We start from the raw sequence: 16424 nt of genomic DNA, 5'->3' as shown, positions 1-16424 counted from the left end.
ATGGTGGGTGCAGGCTCCATGGGGGAGGGCAAAAGAGGGGTAATGCAACTTATGAGCCCTCCATAGAGGAGAACACCATGTGTGCAGGTAGCCATCTACATTGTCGATGGGTGTTGCAGTAACAGCATAGCGCATCACAGCTCTCAAACTACAATACTGAGGGGTTTCTTCGAACTCTGCTTTCCCCATTTGTCAGGAGAATGGGGTCAAAGATGGTTACATAATAATTACACATAATAATACTTATAAGTGAGCGCCAGATACAAACTATTCTGTATCCAGATGGCTGGAGACCGCGCAAAATGACACTACGGCCTGCATGTAGCCCCCCAGGCTGTAGGATGTGCAGTCCTCCTCTAAAGTGGTAAAAAAAATGTCATTGCTAATTAGGATATATAAATAAAATACCTCAAAGTTTCCAAGAAGGCTCAGACAAGGGGCCGGCGGAGCACTGCAACTTAGCTGTCTGTCTGTGAACTCTACACCATCTTCTGTTTTCTCACAGTGACGTTGCCTGTTAAAAGTAAATGAACAGGTCAACATCATCATGTTCAGTAAATCAAGTGGCATGTCACCTTATGGCTGGGATTCACGATGACTTGTGGCTACATGATATAATATGGCAACGTGGCGCAGCTACATAATAGCTAATAGTGGATATGGTTGTTCGGAGACCAAGAGCAGTGAGAACAATCTGCAGACATCCAGACCTCCTGGATTTTTGCCCACCACTTTGACCATCGATGGTTGCAGTTTGAGCAGTGTGATATAGCAATCTTATGTTGAATGACCCTGAGACAGTGTCAGGATTCAGAAGGTTTTGGCCATTTTAAACAGATTAGCGTTTCTTAGTACGTCATAGGCTATATTTTCACATGGATGTATGAAATGTCAACGCTCCAGTAAGCTGACCACAGCAGCCTAAAATTGGCTCCAGTGGCGATAGAATGGGCCCACTGCTGAGGTCCCATGGATGCCACCACATAATCGCTCCAGGAAAACAAACAGGGACCAGAAAAGCATTGGTGCTGGAGCATTCAAAATAGGTCCCATGAAAAGATGGGGTAAATACTAACACTTTCAAGAATAATAAGGTTGACAATACCCATCGACGTAATCAGTTCTTTCATAAGCATGTATAAAAGACAAGGACTGCAGCCAATAACAGAGGTGCACAGGCTTTTTGACACCTCCTCTGGCAAGAAGAAACATTGGAAAGATGCGAAACAGCCATTGCCCGAGAGGAGTCTGGCTATTCCCCATATTCTTGGTGTATACATCTGAATTTCTGATAAATGCCATTGGCGAGTTATGTCCAGTTTCTCCTTTTTGCATGCAATAAATCCACAGACCCCACTTCAGCGACACCAGTGTTTGTCGTTGACCTTGACAAAGAGGAGTAAAACACTCCTGAATCAATAAGAGACGGAATAGTCTTAATAAATCTGTAGCGTCCGAAATGTGGGGTGCGCCTTGCCACATGTCTTCCCCAGTCTGTGACTGGAGTAAAAATTTGTGGCGTTAAAGAACACAGTTGCTCATCATTAATTTGCCCCATCTCACATCGGCTCATTTTGTTGGAGCTGGGCAAAAACAAAGTAAGAACGCAAAGTGTCCCAAAATGTTGGAACACCCCTCAAGTTGCACCAAACTTTTGTGATTTTACAAAGCTTTTTGGGACAGAATTCTGATGTAAAAGCTATAATGTAAAGGCTTAGGGCCCGATTCATTTTATCTACAGAAATACAGCTACAATAATTCTACCAACAGAATAACATACAAACAAATGGGGGAAAATACTGAATTAATACCTCTTTGTGGATAGAACTTTGAATTGCAGTAAGGAAGTGTCCAGATCAAAATACCCTGACTGGCTCTTTCTTTGTGGTACCTAGATAAAAAAGACGTTCTGTCATCTGGTAGACCTACAGTGGCATTACACATGGCAGGGCGGAGACGTGCGCCGCACACAACAGCAGAATGTTCATCTAGCCCATCTCCATGCTCGGGACGGTCTAGGTTCCAGAACCACATTTCATAAATAGAAGGAAGTGTACATATAGCAATTTATCTAGGAGGCCAATAAGAACAAGACACTAAATTATCTTACTCTCATACAATGACAAGTTTTTGCATCATACATTTACACTAAATTTAGGTCATCAACGCGGGCCTCTGCCTGCATAGAAATAATTGGACATACATCTCAATAACATTTAGTGTGAATTGATTTGTAGGACCCAGTTCATTGACCACGTCAATAATCTGTGACCTGATGGCATACCCAGCTCTTCTTTTGATCAGCCAGCCTGGTACAATGTCATAATTGTGGCAAGACACATCTGAAGTAGTGCGAGCCTGGCTAATCAAAAGAAGAGCTTGTGACGCCGTCGTCTTCAGATCACCCATCCAACATCCGACACAGATTAGGGACACGGCTGATGAACCAGGTCCTGCAAATTGATTTGTATCAACTTTAAATCACAAGTGTCTCTACAGAAGTCTACTGGTCTAGGAAACACAGTCTGCCACTAGTGCTGATAGGAGTGCCGTGTTACAACTATGCATGGTGCACAAGTAGGGTCCTATCCCTTGTGAAGTCGTGAAAAAAACCTTGGCATTTGTAGAGAAGTCAGAGAACACAATTTTTTATGTTTGAATCATTTATTTTAGGTGAAGACAATCCTGGTTTTGGTCAAGCGAACTTCATCAGAATAGCAAAAAAAAATACCGTAAATAAAATAAAATTACTAATAATACAAAATCCACAAATTTAATGAAGTCTAAACAAACTAACGTCGAATATGCATGGAAAGCAATCCATAATGGATATAAATAGACTGACAAATGAGTGGCACCAGTAATCAATAGAGCCCATATAATGTTAGATGTGGCATAACAATAGTAATAACACAGGAATATTGGCATAAGAAGTACAATACAACAGGAGCTTACAGTTGTAGGGGTCATTGTATACACGGCTTCTTGGCTCCTTCACTATACCAAAAGAAATATATCTAAATATACCAATGCATTTACATCCAATTTGGCCACAGGCTCCTGGGGCTTTGAAGCAGATTCTTTTTCATTTCTTTTGCTATACAGTGACACCTCCGACTATAAGCTCCTGTTGTATTGTACCTCTGAAGCCAACATTCGTGTATTATTACTATTGATGTGCCACATCTAACATTATAAGGGCTCTATGGATTACTCAGCCTACACATTCTCAGTCTATTTATATCCATTATGGATTGCTTTGCATGCTTATTGGACTTTAAAATTGTATATACTTCATTTGATTTGTGGATTTTGCATTAAGAATATTATACATATTTATTTATTTTTGCTCATGTGCGGGGATACTGATGAAGGTCGCTTGCCCGAAACGTCTAACCGTTTGGATTGCCAGTACTTCAAATAAGTTATTCAAACATGAAAAATCATCATCTCTGACTTCACTACAAGTGCCAAGTTTTTTCACTATGCCACTAGTGCAGGTCCAGCATTAATCCAAGCCTTAGACAAATGTCACCAAACTACTATTGAGATTTTTGTGTGAACTTTTGAGTTTTGACAATGTGATATTATCTGTATAGGTTTGAAACACCACCACACTAGTTGTATCTAACAGTAGTAAGGCTGTAGGCACAAAGGTTGTGGTCACATGAAAAATCAAGAACGAACTTACCGGACTGGAGAGTAAAGGTAAACCTGTGCAAGGGTGAAAGGCCTTGGTAGAGATCCCATCAAGAGAGTGAAAACCCTTTTTCTTCCAATTATTTGAAGGTCGTAGAGGAACAAACTTCTGGGAACACAGAAGACAGCATGTCATACTGAGCTTTGTAAACATCTATATACAAACAATACTCAAAGCCTATGTTGTATTGATATATATTTGATGAGCTGGATATAGCTCAGTAAATATTACATTTTGTCCTGTATGATTAGTATTTATATAGAGCACTCAATCTGAGTTTTTAATTAGCTTTTCACTCTAATACCGATGGTATTAGTACATAAACCCTCTAAATTATAATGTAGTGAGGCACTGCTATATAAAAGATTAACAATAGTGATGAGCGTCTTTGTGTTCAAAGACTTCTTTTACACAGCCAAGTGTTTTTGCTCCAATTTCCCAGGGTGACCACAATATAGCCAACTATCCAACACCAAGACAGTCTCTACAGACCCTTAAAGGGACTCTGCCAGCACAGGATGACTGTTAAAACCAAGTACAGGCGCTCAGTGCACCATGATGTGGCCAAACTTTTAACTACACCTGCTTGTTTTCCATGTTTTGCCAACCTCTATCAAGCCAGCGCAGCAGTCAAAGAAAAGGGGTGTTGAGATTGAGGGAAAACAAGCAGGTGGGAAAGTGAAGTTATGGTAAATGTCTGCCCCGCCATGATGCACCGAGTGCCTGTACTTGGTTTTAGCAGTCATTCTGCACAGAGAGTCCTTTTAAGAGTTATCACATAGCAACAAACTTTACTGCAAAGGATTCTAACTTCCAAACCCATAGAGATCTGCAGTTACCGTCAGGAAAGGTTGTGCCCAGCCATACAATGTAGTGTTACTGTTAGGATCAGGTACACAGCACCTATTTGTATTTCCATGGTATCAAAGAAGAAAAAACACTTTGCAGTCAGGTCCAGCAGTCATATGGCCTTCTATCTGTCCTTGAATTCTTACTAATTCATATTTAGTAGGTTAGCAACAATTTGGGGACAGATGGTACTATGACTTAAGTTCAGACTACAGTTTCTTAGTAGTCTGTTACCATAGGAACATATGTCCATATAAGCTCTACACAAAACAAAGCATTTTGGGTGTATTTGCATACATACAGTGCCTTGCAAAAGTTTTCGGTATTCCGCCCCCTGGTACTTTTCAACCTTTTCCCACATATCATGCTTCAAACAAAGATACCAAATGTAAATTTTTGGTGAAGAATCAACAAGTGGAACACAATTGTGAAGTTGAACGACATTTATTGTTTTTTTTTTAATTTTTGTGGAAATTCAAAAACTGAAAAGTGGGGCGTGCAATATTATTCGGCCCCTTTAACTTAATACTTTGTTGTGCCACCTTTTGCTGTGATTACAGCTGCAAGTCGCTTGGGGTATGTCTATCAGTTTTGAACATCAAGAGTCAGAAATTCTTGCCCATTCTTCCTTGGCAAACAGCTCGAGCTCAGTGAGGTTTGATGGACATCGTTTGTGAACAGCAGTTTTCAGCTCTTTCCACAGATTCTCGATTGGATTGAGGTCTGGACTTGACTTGGCCATTCTAACACCTGGATATGTTTATTTGTGAACCATTCCATTGTAGATTTTGCTTTATGTTTGGGATCATTGCCTTGTTGGAAGACAAATCTCCTTCCCAGTCTCAGGTTTTTTGCAGACTCCAACAGGCTTTCTTCAAGAATGGTCTTGTGTTTGGCTCCATCCATCTTTCCATCAATTTTAACCATCTTCCCTGTCCCTGTTGAAGAAAAGCAGGCCCAAACTATGATGCTGCCTCCACCATGTTTGACAGTGGGGATGGTGTGTTCAGGGTGATGAGCTGTGTTGCCTTTACGCCCAATATATCGTTTGGCATTGTTGCCAAAAAGTTTGATTTTGGTTTCATCTGACCAGAGCACCTTCTTCCACGTGTTTGATGTGTCTCCCAGGTGGCATGTTGCAAACTTTAAATTACACTTTTTGTGAATATCTTTGAGAAATGGCTTTCTTCTTGCCACTCTTCCATAAAGGTCAGATTTGTGCAGTGTACGACTGATTGTTGTCCTATGGACAGACTGTCCCACCTCAGCTGTAGATCTATGCAGTTCATCCAGAGTGATCATGGACTTCTTGGCTGCATCTCTGATCAGTTGTCTCCTTGTTTGAGATGAAAGTTTAGAGGGACAGCCGGGTCTTGGTAGATTTGCAGTGGTATGATCCTCCTTCCATTTCAATATGATCGCTTGCACAGTGCTTCTCCACAACAGTATCACGGACCTGCCTGTTGTGTTCCTTGGGCTTCATGATGCTCTCTGTGCTTCAAACAGAACCCAGAGACTATCACAGAGCAGGTGCATTTATACGGAGACTTGATTACACAGAGGTGGATTATATTTATCATCATTAGGCATTTAGGACAACATTGGATCATTCAGAGATCCACAATGAACTTCTGGGGTGTGTTTGCTTCACTGAAAGTAAAGGGGCCAAATAATATTTAACGCCCGACTTTTCAGTTTTTGAATTTCCACAAAAATTTAAAATAACCAAAAAAAGGTTGTTCAACTTCACAATGGTGTTCCACTTGTTGTTGATTCTTCACCAAAAAATTACATTTGGTATCATTATGTTTGAATCATGATATGTGGGAAAAGGTTGAAAAGTTCCAGGGAGCTTAATACTTTCGCAAGGCACTGTAATAGCGGTGATGATAGCCCTACCATAAATACCTGATAAAAAGCTAGTATGCATTTGTTAATAAACATGTTTTAAAGGTTACAATACACATTAGATTAACGGGGACCTGTCATATTGTACAGGTAGTCCAATCTGTGGACACGATGGTGTAGAGAAGGAGAAGCAGAGCAGAATGACACATAGGGATGTTGGAAAAGATTCAGTATAACTTGTATGTTATGCAGTGAAAACCCTGACATTTGTCTCCAAAAGTCCAGTGGACGGTCCTACTCAAGAACTGAAAGGTATGTCTACATGCAGTCATACAAGAAACACTGTCAATCCCTGAAGAGGACTGCCCACTGGAATCCAAGACATACAAACACCAGGGAAGCAAATGATTAAAATGCACATTTTAGCGACATGTATCACCCCCCCCCCCCCTAAAAAATGTACATCAATCTCATTAGCTCACATTGATGTACAACATTCTGCCTGCAGATCAGATACCATGATCAATGACAGGCACCTTTTACATATGGCTGAATCAATCATTATGGGCTGAATATCTAATGTGTATGGAGACCTCCCAATCCTTTTCCCCCCAGGATGTACACCGCCACAAGAGCTATCGGACACCTTCATTCTCCCTTCTATGCATTGAAAACACAAATGTCTGGCCGTGTATGGAGGAGTCGGAAGAGACCGCGGTCGGAGGAGCAGACTTTGACAACAGCTATTGGTTATGTATGGCCAGCTAAAGAGGGCTGTCGGCCATTCGGTCAACCATTCTACTACATTTCTAAGTGTTAAATGAAAATATCAGATACTTCGCTCCCGCTGATTGTTACTCTATGCGAGAAGTGGAGACAAATGCATTTTCAACTGGTGAATATACCATTTTGAAAAGGGATAGTGCGAGCAGTGGATAACCTCTCTAAGAGTGTACCACATATATATATATACGTACCGCTTGGTCTATGAACTTCAGCCTCTCACATCTCGGACAACTCCCAATGCTTTTGCCCTGTTCTTGTGCACCACAGTCACATTTGGCTGGGTCCTCATTCTCATCACGAGTTGGCTTCTGCTTCTCCTGGGTTTCTTTAACCTTCTGACTGTCTCTGTCCTTTATAACATAATTTTCAATGCTGTGAAGTTGATTGGTATGATCAGTCCCTTGTGCTTTCCTTACATTGATCTCTGTACATTTCGGTTCTAGTGTTTGAGAAACACTACAGGTTTTAAATGCCACAGCGTTTCGCGAACAGTTTTTGCGGTTATCAAGATGGATGTCACTACTCCTGTTCTCAGTGGCGTTGGCCTGTTTGTAGCTGATGGTATGGATGTTCGAGGTGCTATGATTTGAGAGGTGATGTAACGTTCCTTTACTGACACACTTCTCAGTCTGTTCACTGTATGTTAAGTCTCCGCTATCAGGGGACATGAATAGATTTTCCTTGCTGGACAATGAGAAAGCTGGTGGGCTTGGTTTATTTACTGTGTGTTGATATATGTTTGAAATGGGTTCATGAGCTTGAACTAGAACTAGTTTCCGTCTAGCTTGTGGTTTCGGAGAGGATCTACCATCAGGACTATGTCGGGAGGAAGTTATGGGCGTTTCTGTAGCAGCTTTTAGTTTTCGGTCACTGGTTTCAGAGGTGAGAGTCAAATCAGAAGTGGGTGCATATAAAACAGGTGTTTCATTCCTATTGAAGCTTTCATCTTCACATGGGTTTCTGAATATTTTGGAGCTCAAGGGGTTGGGGTCGTGCAATTTAAAGGAGCGACTAGTTATGTGTGATGTTGTCTGATCACACTGCAGCAAGTGCTGTGCAATTCTTGCTATGACTTCTTGACGTTCCTGGATTAGGGAGCCTATTAAAGGATTGGTCTCTGGTGGCTGGTGTATGGGGGAATTGAGGGGCATGTCAACCAAAGATAAGGATTTAAAGTTTCTGACAGGTGAGCCTTGTAGGCTTGTTTTAGGATCACTTATATTGAAACACTGAATTTTAGATGGTGATGTTTTAACGTCACAGCTATTGCCACAACCAGAAATTAACTTAACGTTTCTACCAGGGAGAGTAAGATTCATGCTAAGACTCGTTCTCGCCTGCAGTAGTCCATCAGATCCAACAGTCCAAGTCTGCTTGCTACATGTATGCTGAGAACTGGGCGCATTCTGCTGGCCACTCTCTTGATGATCTCGAGGTGGATGACCAATCTGCTCATGTGAAGAAAATCTCTTTTCATAGAAGCCAAAACTACTGTGGATGCTGCAGTTCAACACGGGATAACTGGATTGTCTAGGCAATGACTGGACACTAACTTTCAAGGCCACGTTGTGAGACACATTGGGGACGGGAAACACATGTTCAGTTGGTGAATGAGTAAAATTCCATTGGAGCTCACCATCGGCTGCACTCACTCTGCAGAAAACACACAAGATAGAAGAGATTGAAAAACTATTCTCATGGTTAGGGCAAGGTCTTGTCTTAAATCACATTAGGACCCAGTCATATGCAAAACATTTACCTTGCAGATCAGCCACAGACTGTATTGTTTAATACTGTGCTTCTAAAAATCTAAAAATGACGCAATTAATGACGCACCTACCAGTTCTTCATGAGACGCAACATGCCCCACAATTCATCTACCTTCTTGGGTCAGAGTGAAGTAGGAGATTTATTTCAGAGATCACCACAGAGGTTTTTTTGCATCAGGCTCTAATAGTCAAGTTCTGGAAAAGTGTGATTAAGGCCGGATTCACAGATCAGCACTTTGTGTTTCGAGTATGGACTATGATGCACGGACCAGCCGTCGGTCTCTTGACCCCAACACAGCGGCATTATAGGCATATCTGAGGCTATCGAATTCGAGATCTGTAGCCAGTCCATGTATCAGTGTCTACACTCAGAATGCAAAATGCGGTTTGGGGAATTTGTCAATGAAAGGCATACTACAAGCGGCTAAATTTAACCCTATATGGTATTAGGGAAACTTTGCAATGGTACAATAAAATTATAAATTGGCTTATAAATTGAAGTTGCTTTTTAATTAAGAAGGGGTTTTATTTTCAGGTGTAGGATCATTAAAAAAAAAAAAATCAACAGGCTTTACCATATTTATCCTCAGTGTGGATTTTAGGTACATGTTAGCACCCCATGTGACAGTTAAGGTTGTTAAGTCAACAATAAGGAGACAACTGCCTAAGCTATTGAGAAAGGCAAACAAGAAAGGAGAAAACCACCACGTCCTGCTAACAGGTCTTCTACCAGAGGTTTGGTAAAAGTGCTATGAAATTAAAATCTGAATTCTAGGAACTAAAAAATGCAGGACTAATAAGTAACATTGTATGGATTAAGTTGTAGGGATACAAGGAACTCAATTCGGTAACTGCATTCATGCAATTCCCTACTATCTATCTATATAATTGTCTAAGGGGTACTTCCGTCTTTCACAGGTCCTGCGCTCATACCAGCCCTGGGACTGGAAGCTGCCGCTTGCAATGGAGCGGTCACCGGAGCGTCCCGAGGAGCGGGAAAGGCGGCGGATGGTGAGTATAGCAGGACTTCAACGGGCCTTCGGAAGGTGAGTATATGTTTATTTTTTATTTTAAGTCTCTATATTACGTGGCTCTGTGCTGTATACTCCGTCGCTGGGCAATATACTACGTGGGCTGGGCAATATACTACGTGGGCTGGGCAATATACTACGTGGGCTGGGCAATATACTACGTGGGCATGCATATTCTAGAATACCCAATAAGTTAGAATCGGGCCACCATCTAGTGTAGAATTATTGCACAAGAGTAAAGAGGAGACATTAGAGAGGGAAGCCCTTGTCTTCCCTATACTGAATATGAAGCACTTTTGGAAAAAAAAAAAATTAGCCATTTAAAAAACAAATAGCTAGTTTACGTTTTTAGAGAGGCCAGCTCACCGGTAGATAATGTTTCGGGGTACAGCTCCATGCGAGACACTTAACCAGGCGCTTAACTGAGAAAAGAAAACAAATGAACGGACGGCCAACAAGAGAGTCTTCTCTTCGATGAAACGGTCTCCACTCCTGTAGAATAAAAAAAAAAACACAAACATTTAGTAATGGTAATAAAGAGCATTATTTTTAAGCCACTAAACCTATTTTACTGTCACTGTATATAGAGATCCCTCTTCCTTCAGCTAGTGTATGACCCCGAGATATGCATATGTAGAGTATGGAGGTGCCACCACTCATTGTAATCCCGGCTGTGATGACATGACTGCTGAGAAGTGATCTACACAGAACAGGAAAAGGCAGACTATTTGGAGGCTCAGTGAAGTGAAAACGGCAACATTTCAGGATTTTTTTCTTTTTTTTTTTTAAATAAAGAATGGCATGGAAAGATTAAAAGAAGATTTACAATACATTTATAAATGTATATTCTTTGCCCCCTTCTTTATGGTAATAAGCACCTTTCAAGCATTGAGCACTTTATATTCCTCTGTACGGTACGGCATATATACGTTGGTGCTTCATACATTATCATGCAAACCTGTGAGTATTGATGTGGGCGTGCAACATCCCTATGGTGCTCGCGTATGCTCGAAAGCCATGGTGACACGCCCTCGCTCCTGCGTGATGACACCTTGATGGCCTGGGTTGTGATTGGTGGGTGTGCGCGGCGGGGCAAGCATGTGCCGCCTACCTCAGTCTGTTGGTCAACGTCTCAATCACGGTATTGGGGCCGAAAATACTTAAGGGCCTGTCAAATGGACTTACCAGACCCCCTGAGGAAGCAATGAACACGCAAAACGAGCGTTGGGGTCTGTTCTTTAGTAACCTTGCAGACTGTTTATACTTCTAATTATGGGTATGAGCCTATATAATATATGTGTATGGTGACGCTTGTATATTTGCTTACATATTCCTGACCATTGTGCCTTTTATATGTGCACTATTTTGTATGCAGCTATAGGTGTCCCATTCACTTTGTCATATTGTGTTTGTGCTGCGAGGCTATTTATTTACTGTCTTCCCATCTTTTTGAATTTTATGTATTTTTGTATTCTATATAAGAAGTTTTAATAAATTGTTACATTTAAGCTTATAGCTCTTTTTTTGCAATATATATTTCCTTTAATAAACAGTAGGTAATACTACATTGCCATAGCAGCGATGGCAGGCATCCGCAGAGAGGCTTCCACTTACTAAAATTTTTAATAAAAAATATTTGCTTTTCCAATATGTCCCTTTAACTAATAGAAGAAAGTGTAAAAAAGGGTTACCTATAGCAAACCAGTTATGAAATATTCTATCGTTAGCTCAATGAAATGGACGTTGAGATCAGAAGAGAAGCAAGAGTCGTCCAGTAGAGACATTTAAAAACCTTGAATTACTTAGAAGACAAGACTTCATTTAGGTGTTCACTAAAATAGGTGAAAAGTCCACAGATATAAATGTAACAAACACAATGGGAGCTTAGGAAAGAAAGTAGCCGGCGTGATATTTAATCTATTATCTGGTGGTGCCTGGCAATGAAAAGCAAACCAAAATAAATGAAGACCTCCATGCACATCCACGCTCAACCCTACAAGAACAATGTACACAGATCACTTCAGGAAAAGGGAACGTACTGTCTGGGCACCGGCTCCAGCGTCCACCTCTCCAGCAAGAGGGCATCTTGCTTCATGGCAGGATCATTGAAATCATTCACTTCCGTGCCAGATGCTTCATCACTGTAACAGCAGTCGGGAAGCAGCATCACCTCAACCATGATGGGAAGATTATTTCTCCACAACAGGGTGACCTCAGACCTGGTTTTTCTGGCTTGCCGGCACTAAAAAAAAAAAACACACAAAGAAAAAAAAAATGCAATTTAGTATTTGGACTACACATAAGAACTGAAGAGTCAAGTGTAGGGGGATGATCTGCTGCGTCATTTTTTGGAAGAGCTTATTAGAGAATATGTTGTCTTTTTTTATTTAAGCTTTTATAATGAAATAGAAGTGTGGTAAGGTATGTGCACGCAACGTCCGAAAAAGCCTCGCATACAGTGCACAGCAATACAAGAACCACAGCGCTGTGCACAACTTCCGCCTTGTGTTACTACTTTTAAACGCTTTACGGTTTCTGAATCCTTAAATGGTTAAGAAATAACATGCTCAGTCTTCTATGGTGGAAAAAGACGTTGTGTGCACATGCCCTAAAAAACAAAGTGATCATATTTGTAATTTTTAAAGTTGCAGCCATTTCTAATGGGGAAAAAAAACTTTTTTGCAATCATATTGGAGATAAACATTTCCTTGGCAGATTGTTTTTATAGTTGTGTAACAGGATGTGTGCGCTTTATGGCAGCTGACAATAATGGTCAGGAACATAATTTTTCATTACTGTATAAGGAGAGTGGTGATTTACAGCCACATCTTCCAGACAATTACATGAAGACTGCAATATTTTTAAAAGGATTCCAATAGAAAAGTAAACATAAATATTTTCACAAAATGATTGATAAAAACATGATGTAAATATTTTTTTTTCAATAACACATTACCTATAAATAAATAAAATGTCACCATAAGGGCTCTTTCACACGCCCTGATATTTCCAATACTGGAAAAACTAGTAAAAGATATCAGTGTCCGTGTGTGCAATACTTGTGGCATACTTGTGGAAAGTGTGCCGCATCAGTACCATACGTACTGGCACCTGGGAATCAGCAGTACTGTTCATGCTGTTCCCCAGCGCTGGGTGCTGAGAACAGTTGTCATTCTCCCCTGCTTGCTCTGTGTTCAGCGCTAGCAGGGGACAATATTGAGAGCTGTATTCAGCTGATGCCAGCAAGATCAGGCAGCAGCTGATGGAAGTATTCATCAGACGCCGCTGAGCTATAAATATTAATAAAAAAATGACACGGTGTTCCGCTGTAGTTTTGATAACCAGCCAGGCAAAACTGTCAGCTGCGGGCTGCATCCCTCAGCTGTCAGCTTTAGCAAAGTTAGGTATCAAGAATAGAGGGGCCCCCACACTGTATTATATAAACATTTAACTTTTTTTAAATGGCGTGGGATCCCCCTACTTTGTGACAACCAGCCAAGTTAAAGTAGACAGCTGGAGGCTGGTATTCTCAGGCTGGTAAGGTCATCATAGATATTGGGCCCCACCCAACCTCCCAGAAAAGGCCCATCTATTGCTTTGCTCGGCTCTTCCACTCGCCCTGTTGCGGTGGAAAGTGAGGTTCATATTTGTGGGGTTGATGTCACCTTTGTATTGTATTGAGAGGCGTCTATAAGACATTACTAACCCTATAGTTGTATTGTAAATAAACAGAGAGCCAGAATAAAGTCCTTTATTTGAAATAAAAACAAAACAGACTTAGGCCATGTTCACACAGTGCGTTTTTTACCGCGGAAACGCAGCGGTTTTGCCGCTGCGGTTCCGCGGCTGTTTTCTATGCAGGGTACAGTACACTGTACCCTATGGAAAACAGGACCCACTGTGCACATGGTCCTGAATTGAAAAAAAAAAAACCGCACTGATTAGCTGCGGTAAAAAAGAAGTACCATGTCACTTCTTTTTGTAAAACAGCAGCGGTTCTGCACCCATAGACCTCCATTGTGAGGTCAAACCCGCGGTAAAACCCGCAGATCAAAAATAGATCTGCGGGTTTTATTGCGGTTCGTGGTGCAGAACCGCTGCAGCAGGAAGTGCGGGGAAGCGGGCGGAAGTGCGTGGGTGGAGTGTGGCTGCCCCGATCCCACCCCCCCATGCTCCGATGCCCCTCCCCCGTGCTCCGATGTCACCCCCCGTGCTCCGATGCCCCCCCCGTGCCCTAATCTCCCCCCCTTATACTTACCCGGCCTCCCGGTGTCCGTCCGGCCGTCTTCTCCCTGGGCGCCGCCATCTTGCAAAATGGCGGGCGCATGCGCAGTGCGCCCGCCGAATCTGCCGGCCGGCAGATTCGTTACAAAGTGCATTTTGATCACTGAGATATAACCTATCTCAGTGATCAAAATAAAAAAAATAGTAAATGACCCCCCCCCCTTTGTCACCCCCATAGGTAGGGACAATAAAAAAAATAAAGAATTTTTTTTTTTTTTTCACTAAGGTTAGAATAGGGTTAGGGTTTGGGGTAGGGTTAGGGGTAGGGTTAGGGGTAGGGTTAGGGTTAGGGGTAGGGTATTTTCAGCCATTTTAACCCTAAAAAAAATTCCTAGAAAACACACAGACTCTGGCTAGAAAACTGCATCAAAAAACGCATCAAAAAACGCATCAAAAAAGGACCAAAAAAGGACCAAAAAAAAGGACCTGCGTTTTCTGCCAAGAGCTGCAGTTTTTTAAAAAACAGTCCTGAAAAAAAAAGGATGGAAATCAGGAACGTGTGAACATACCCTTATCCTTTTTTTATTTACTTAACACCCAGACCATTGAAGCCTTCATCACCTGTAATAAAACAAAAATAAAAGTCGTTCTGTTCTATGCTGTAATCCATGTCTGGGAATGAACAATTTTCAACCTGGACGGTGCCAAGATGCAACCGTCCAGCCGGAGAACCACTGAGGTATGAGCTGCTGCAGCTGCAGCATCAGTGACCTCATTGAGGTTACCATGGGTCATTGAGGCTGCGTTCCAGCCAGGCTTAACCGCGGTAACCTCAGCACTGAGGAAAAAGTCTGAGTTCACTGCAGTTCAGCGTGACTAGGACTTCAATAGAATGTGCGTTATACTCACCTAACTGTGTTTGTTATTTTTAAATAAGAAAGGAAAAGGGTCTTTTGTTTTATTTCAAATAAAAGACTTTATTCTGGGTGTGTGTTCATTTACAATACAATTATAGTATTATTAATGGTTAGGTAGTCTTATAGACTCCTCTCAATTACTAAGCCGTGGGCTTGATGTCACCAGACAATACAAAAGGTGACATCAACCCCACAAATATTAACCCCACTTGGCACCGCTATAGTTCAAATGGGAAGAGTCGGGCAAAGCACCAGAATTGTCGCATCTAATAGATGTGCCTTTTCTGGGCGTCTGCTGGCTATTTTTAAGCTGAGGCGAGGGCAATATCCATGGCACCTTACCAGACGGAGAATACTAGCCCCCAGCAATCTGCTTCAGCTTGGCTGGTTGTTTGATTATTATTATTACTACTACTTATTTAACCCCTTCATGACCTTGGGATTTTCTGTTTTTCCGTGTTCGTTTTTCACTCCCCTCCTTCCCAGAGCCGTAACTTTTTTATTTTTCCGTCAATAAGGCCATGTGAGGGCTTAATTTTTGCGGGACGAGTTGTACTTTTGAACGACATCATTAGTATTACCATGACGTGTACTAGAAAATGGGGGAAAAAATGCAAGTGCGGTGACATTGCAAAAAAAGTGCAATCCCATGCGTGTTTTTTGTTTGCCTTTTCTGCTAGGTTCAATAAATGCTAAAACTGACCCGCCATTTTGATTCTCCAGGTCAGTACGAGTTCATAGACACCAAACATGTCTAGGTTTGTTTTTTTTATCTAAGTGGTGAAAAAAAATTCCAAACTTTGCTAATAAAAAATAAACAAAAAAATTGTGCCATTTTCCGATACCCGTAGCGTCTCCATTTTTCATGATCTCGGGTCGGGTGAGGACTTATTTTTTGCGTGTCGAGCTGACGTTTTTAGTGATACCATTTTGGTGCAGATACGTTCTTTTGATCGCCCGTTAATTTTAATGCAATGTCGCAGCGACCAAAAAAAAAGTAATTTTTTGAATTTTTTTCTCGCTACGCCGTTTAGCGATCAGGTTAATCCTTTTTTATTGATATATCGGGCGATTCTGAAAGCGGCGATACAAAATATGTGTAGGTTTGATTTTATTTTTATTGTTTGATTTTGAATGGGGGTGATTTAAACTTTTATATTTTTTTATTTATTTCACTTTTTTTTCTTTTTTTTTTTAACTTTTGGCATGCTTCAATTGCCTCCATGGCTAGAAGCTGGCACAGCCTGATCAGCTCTGCTACATAGCAGCGATCATCAGATCGCTCCTATGTAGCTTAATT

General features: G+C 41.4%; 1 protein-coding gene across 2 annotated transcripts in view; it reads right to left on the bottom strand.

Annotated features, from left to right (window-relative positions):
• Positions 1-16424, bottom strand: part of ATOSA (atos homolog A) — a 90132-nt gene that overhangs the window by 24803 nt on the left and 48905 nt on the right. Inside the window, exons 3-8 of one of the 2 annotated variants that reach the window (XM_069765972.1) lie at positions 12023-12225; positions 10350-10475; positions 7375-8836; positions 3692-3808; positions 1812-1891; positions 409-514 (exon numbers count right to left, since the gene is read on the bottom strand). In XM_069765972.1, the coding sequence (XP_069622073.1) occupies positions 409-514; positions 1812-1891; positions 3692-3808; positions 7375-8836; positions 10350-10475; positions 12023-12225 (2094 nt within the window). The remainder of the gene's footprint in view (positions 1-408; positions 515-1811; positions 1892-3691; positions 3809-7374; positions 8837-10349; positions 10476-12022; positions 12226-16424) is intronic. The other variant, XM_069765973.1, reaches the window with a different exon arrangement.

The sequence above is a fragment of the Ranitomeya imitator genome, chromosome 4, assembly GCF_032444005.1.
Source record: "Ranitomeya imitator isolate aRanImi1 chromosome 4, aRanImi1.pri, whole genome shotgun sequence".
NCBI lineage: Eukaryota > Metazoa > Chordata > Amphibia > Anura > Dendrobatidae > Ranitomeya > Ranitomeya imitator.
Note: the sequence above shows the minus strand (reverse complement) of the source record. Positions and strands in the feature narration are given on the sequence as shown.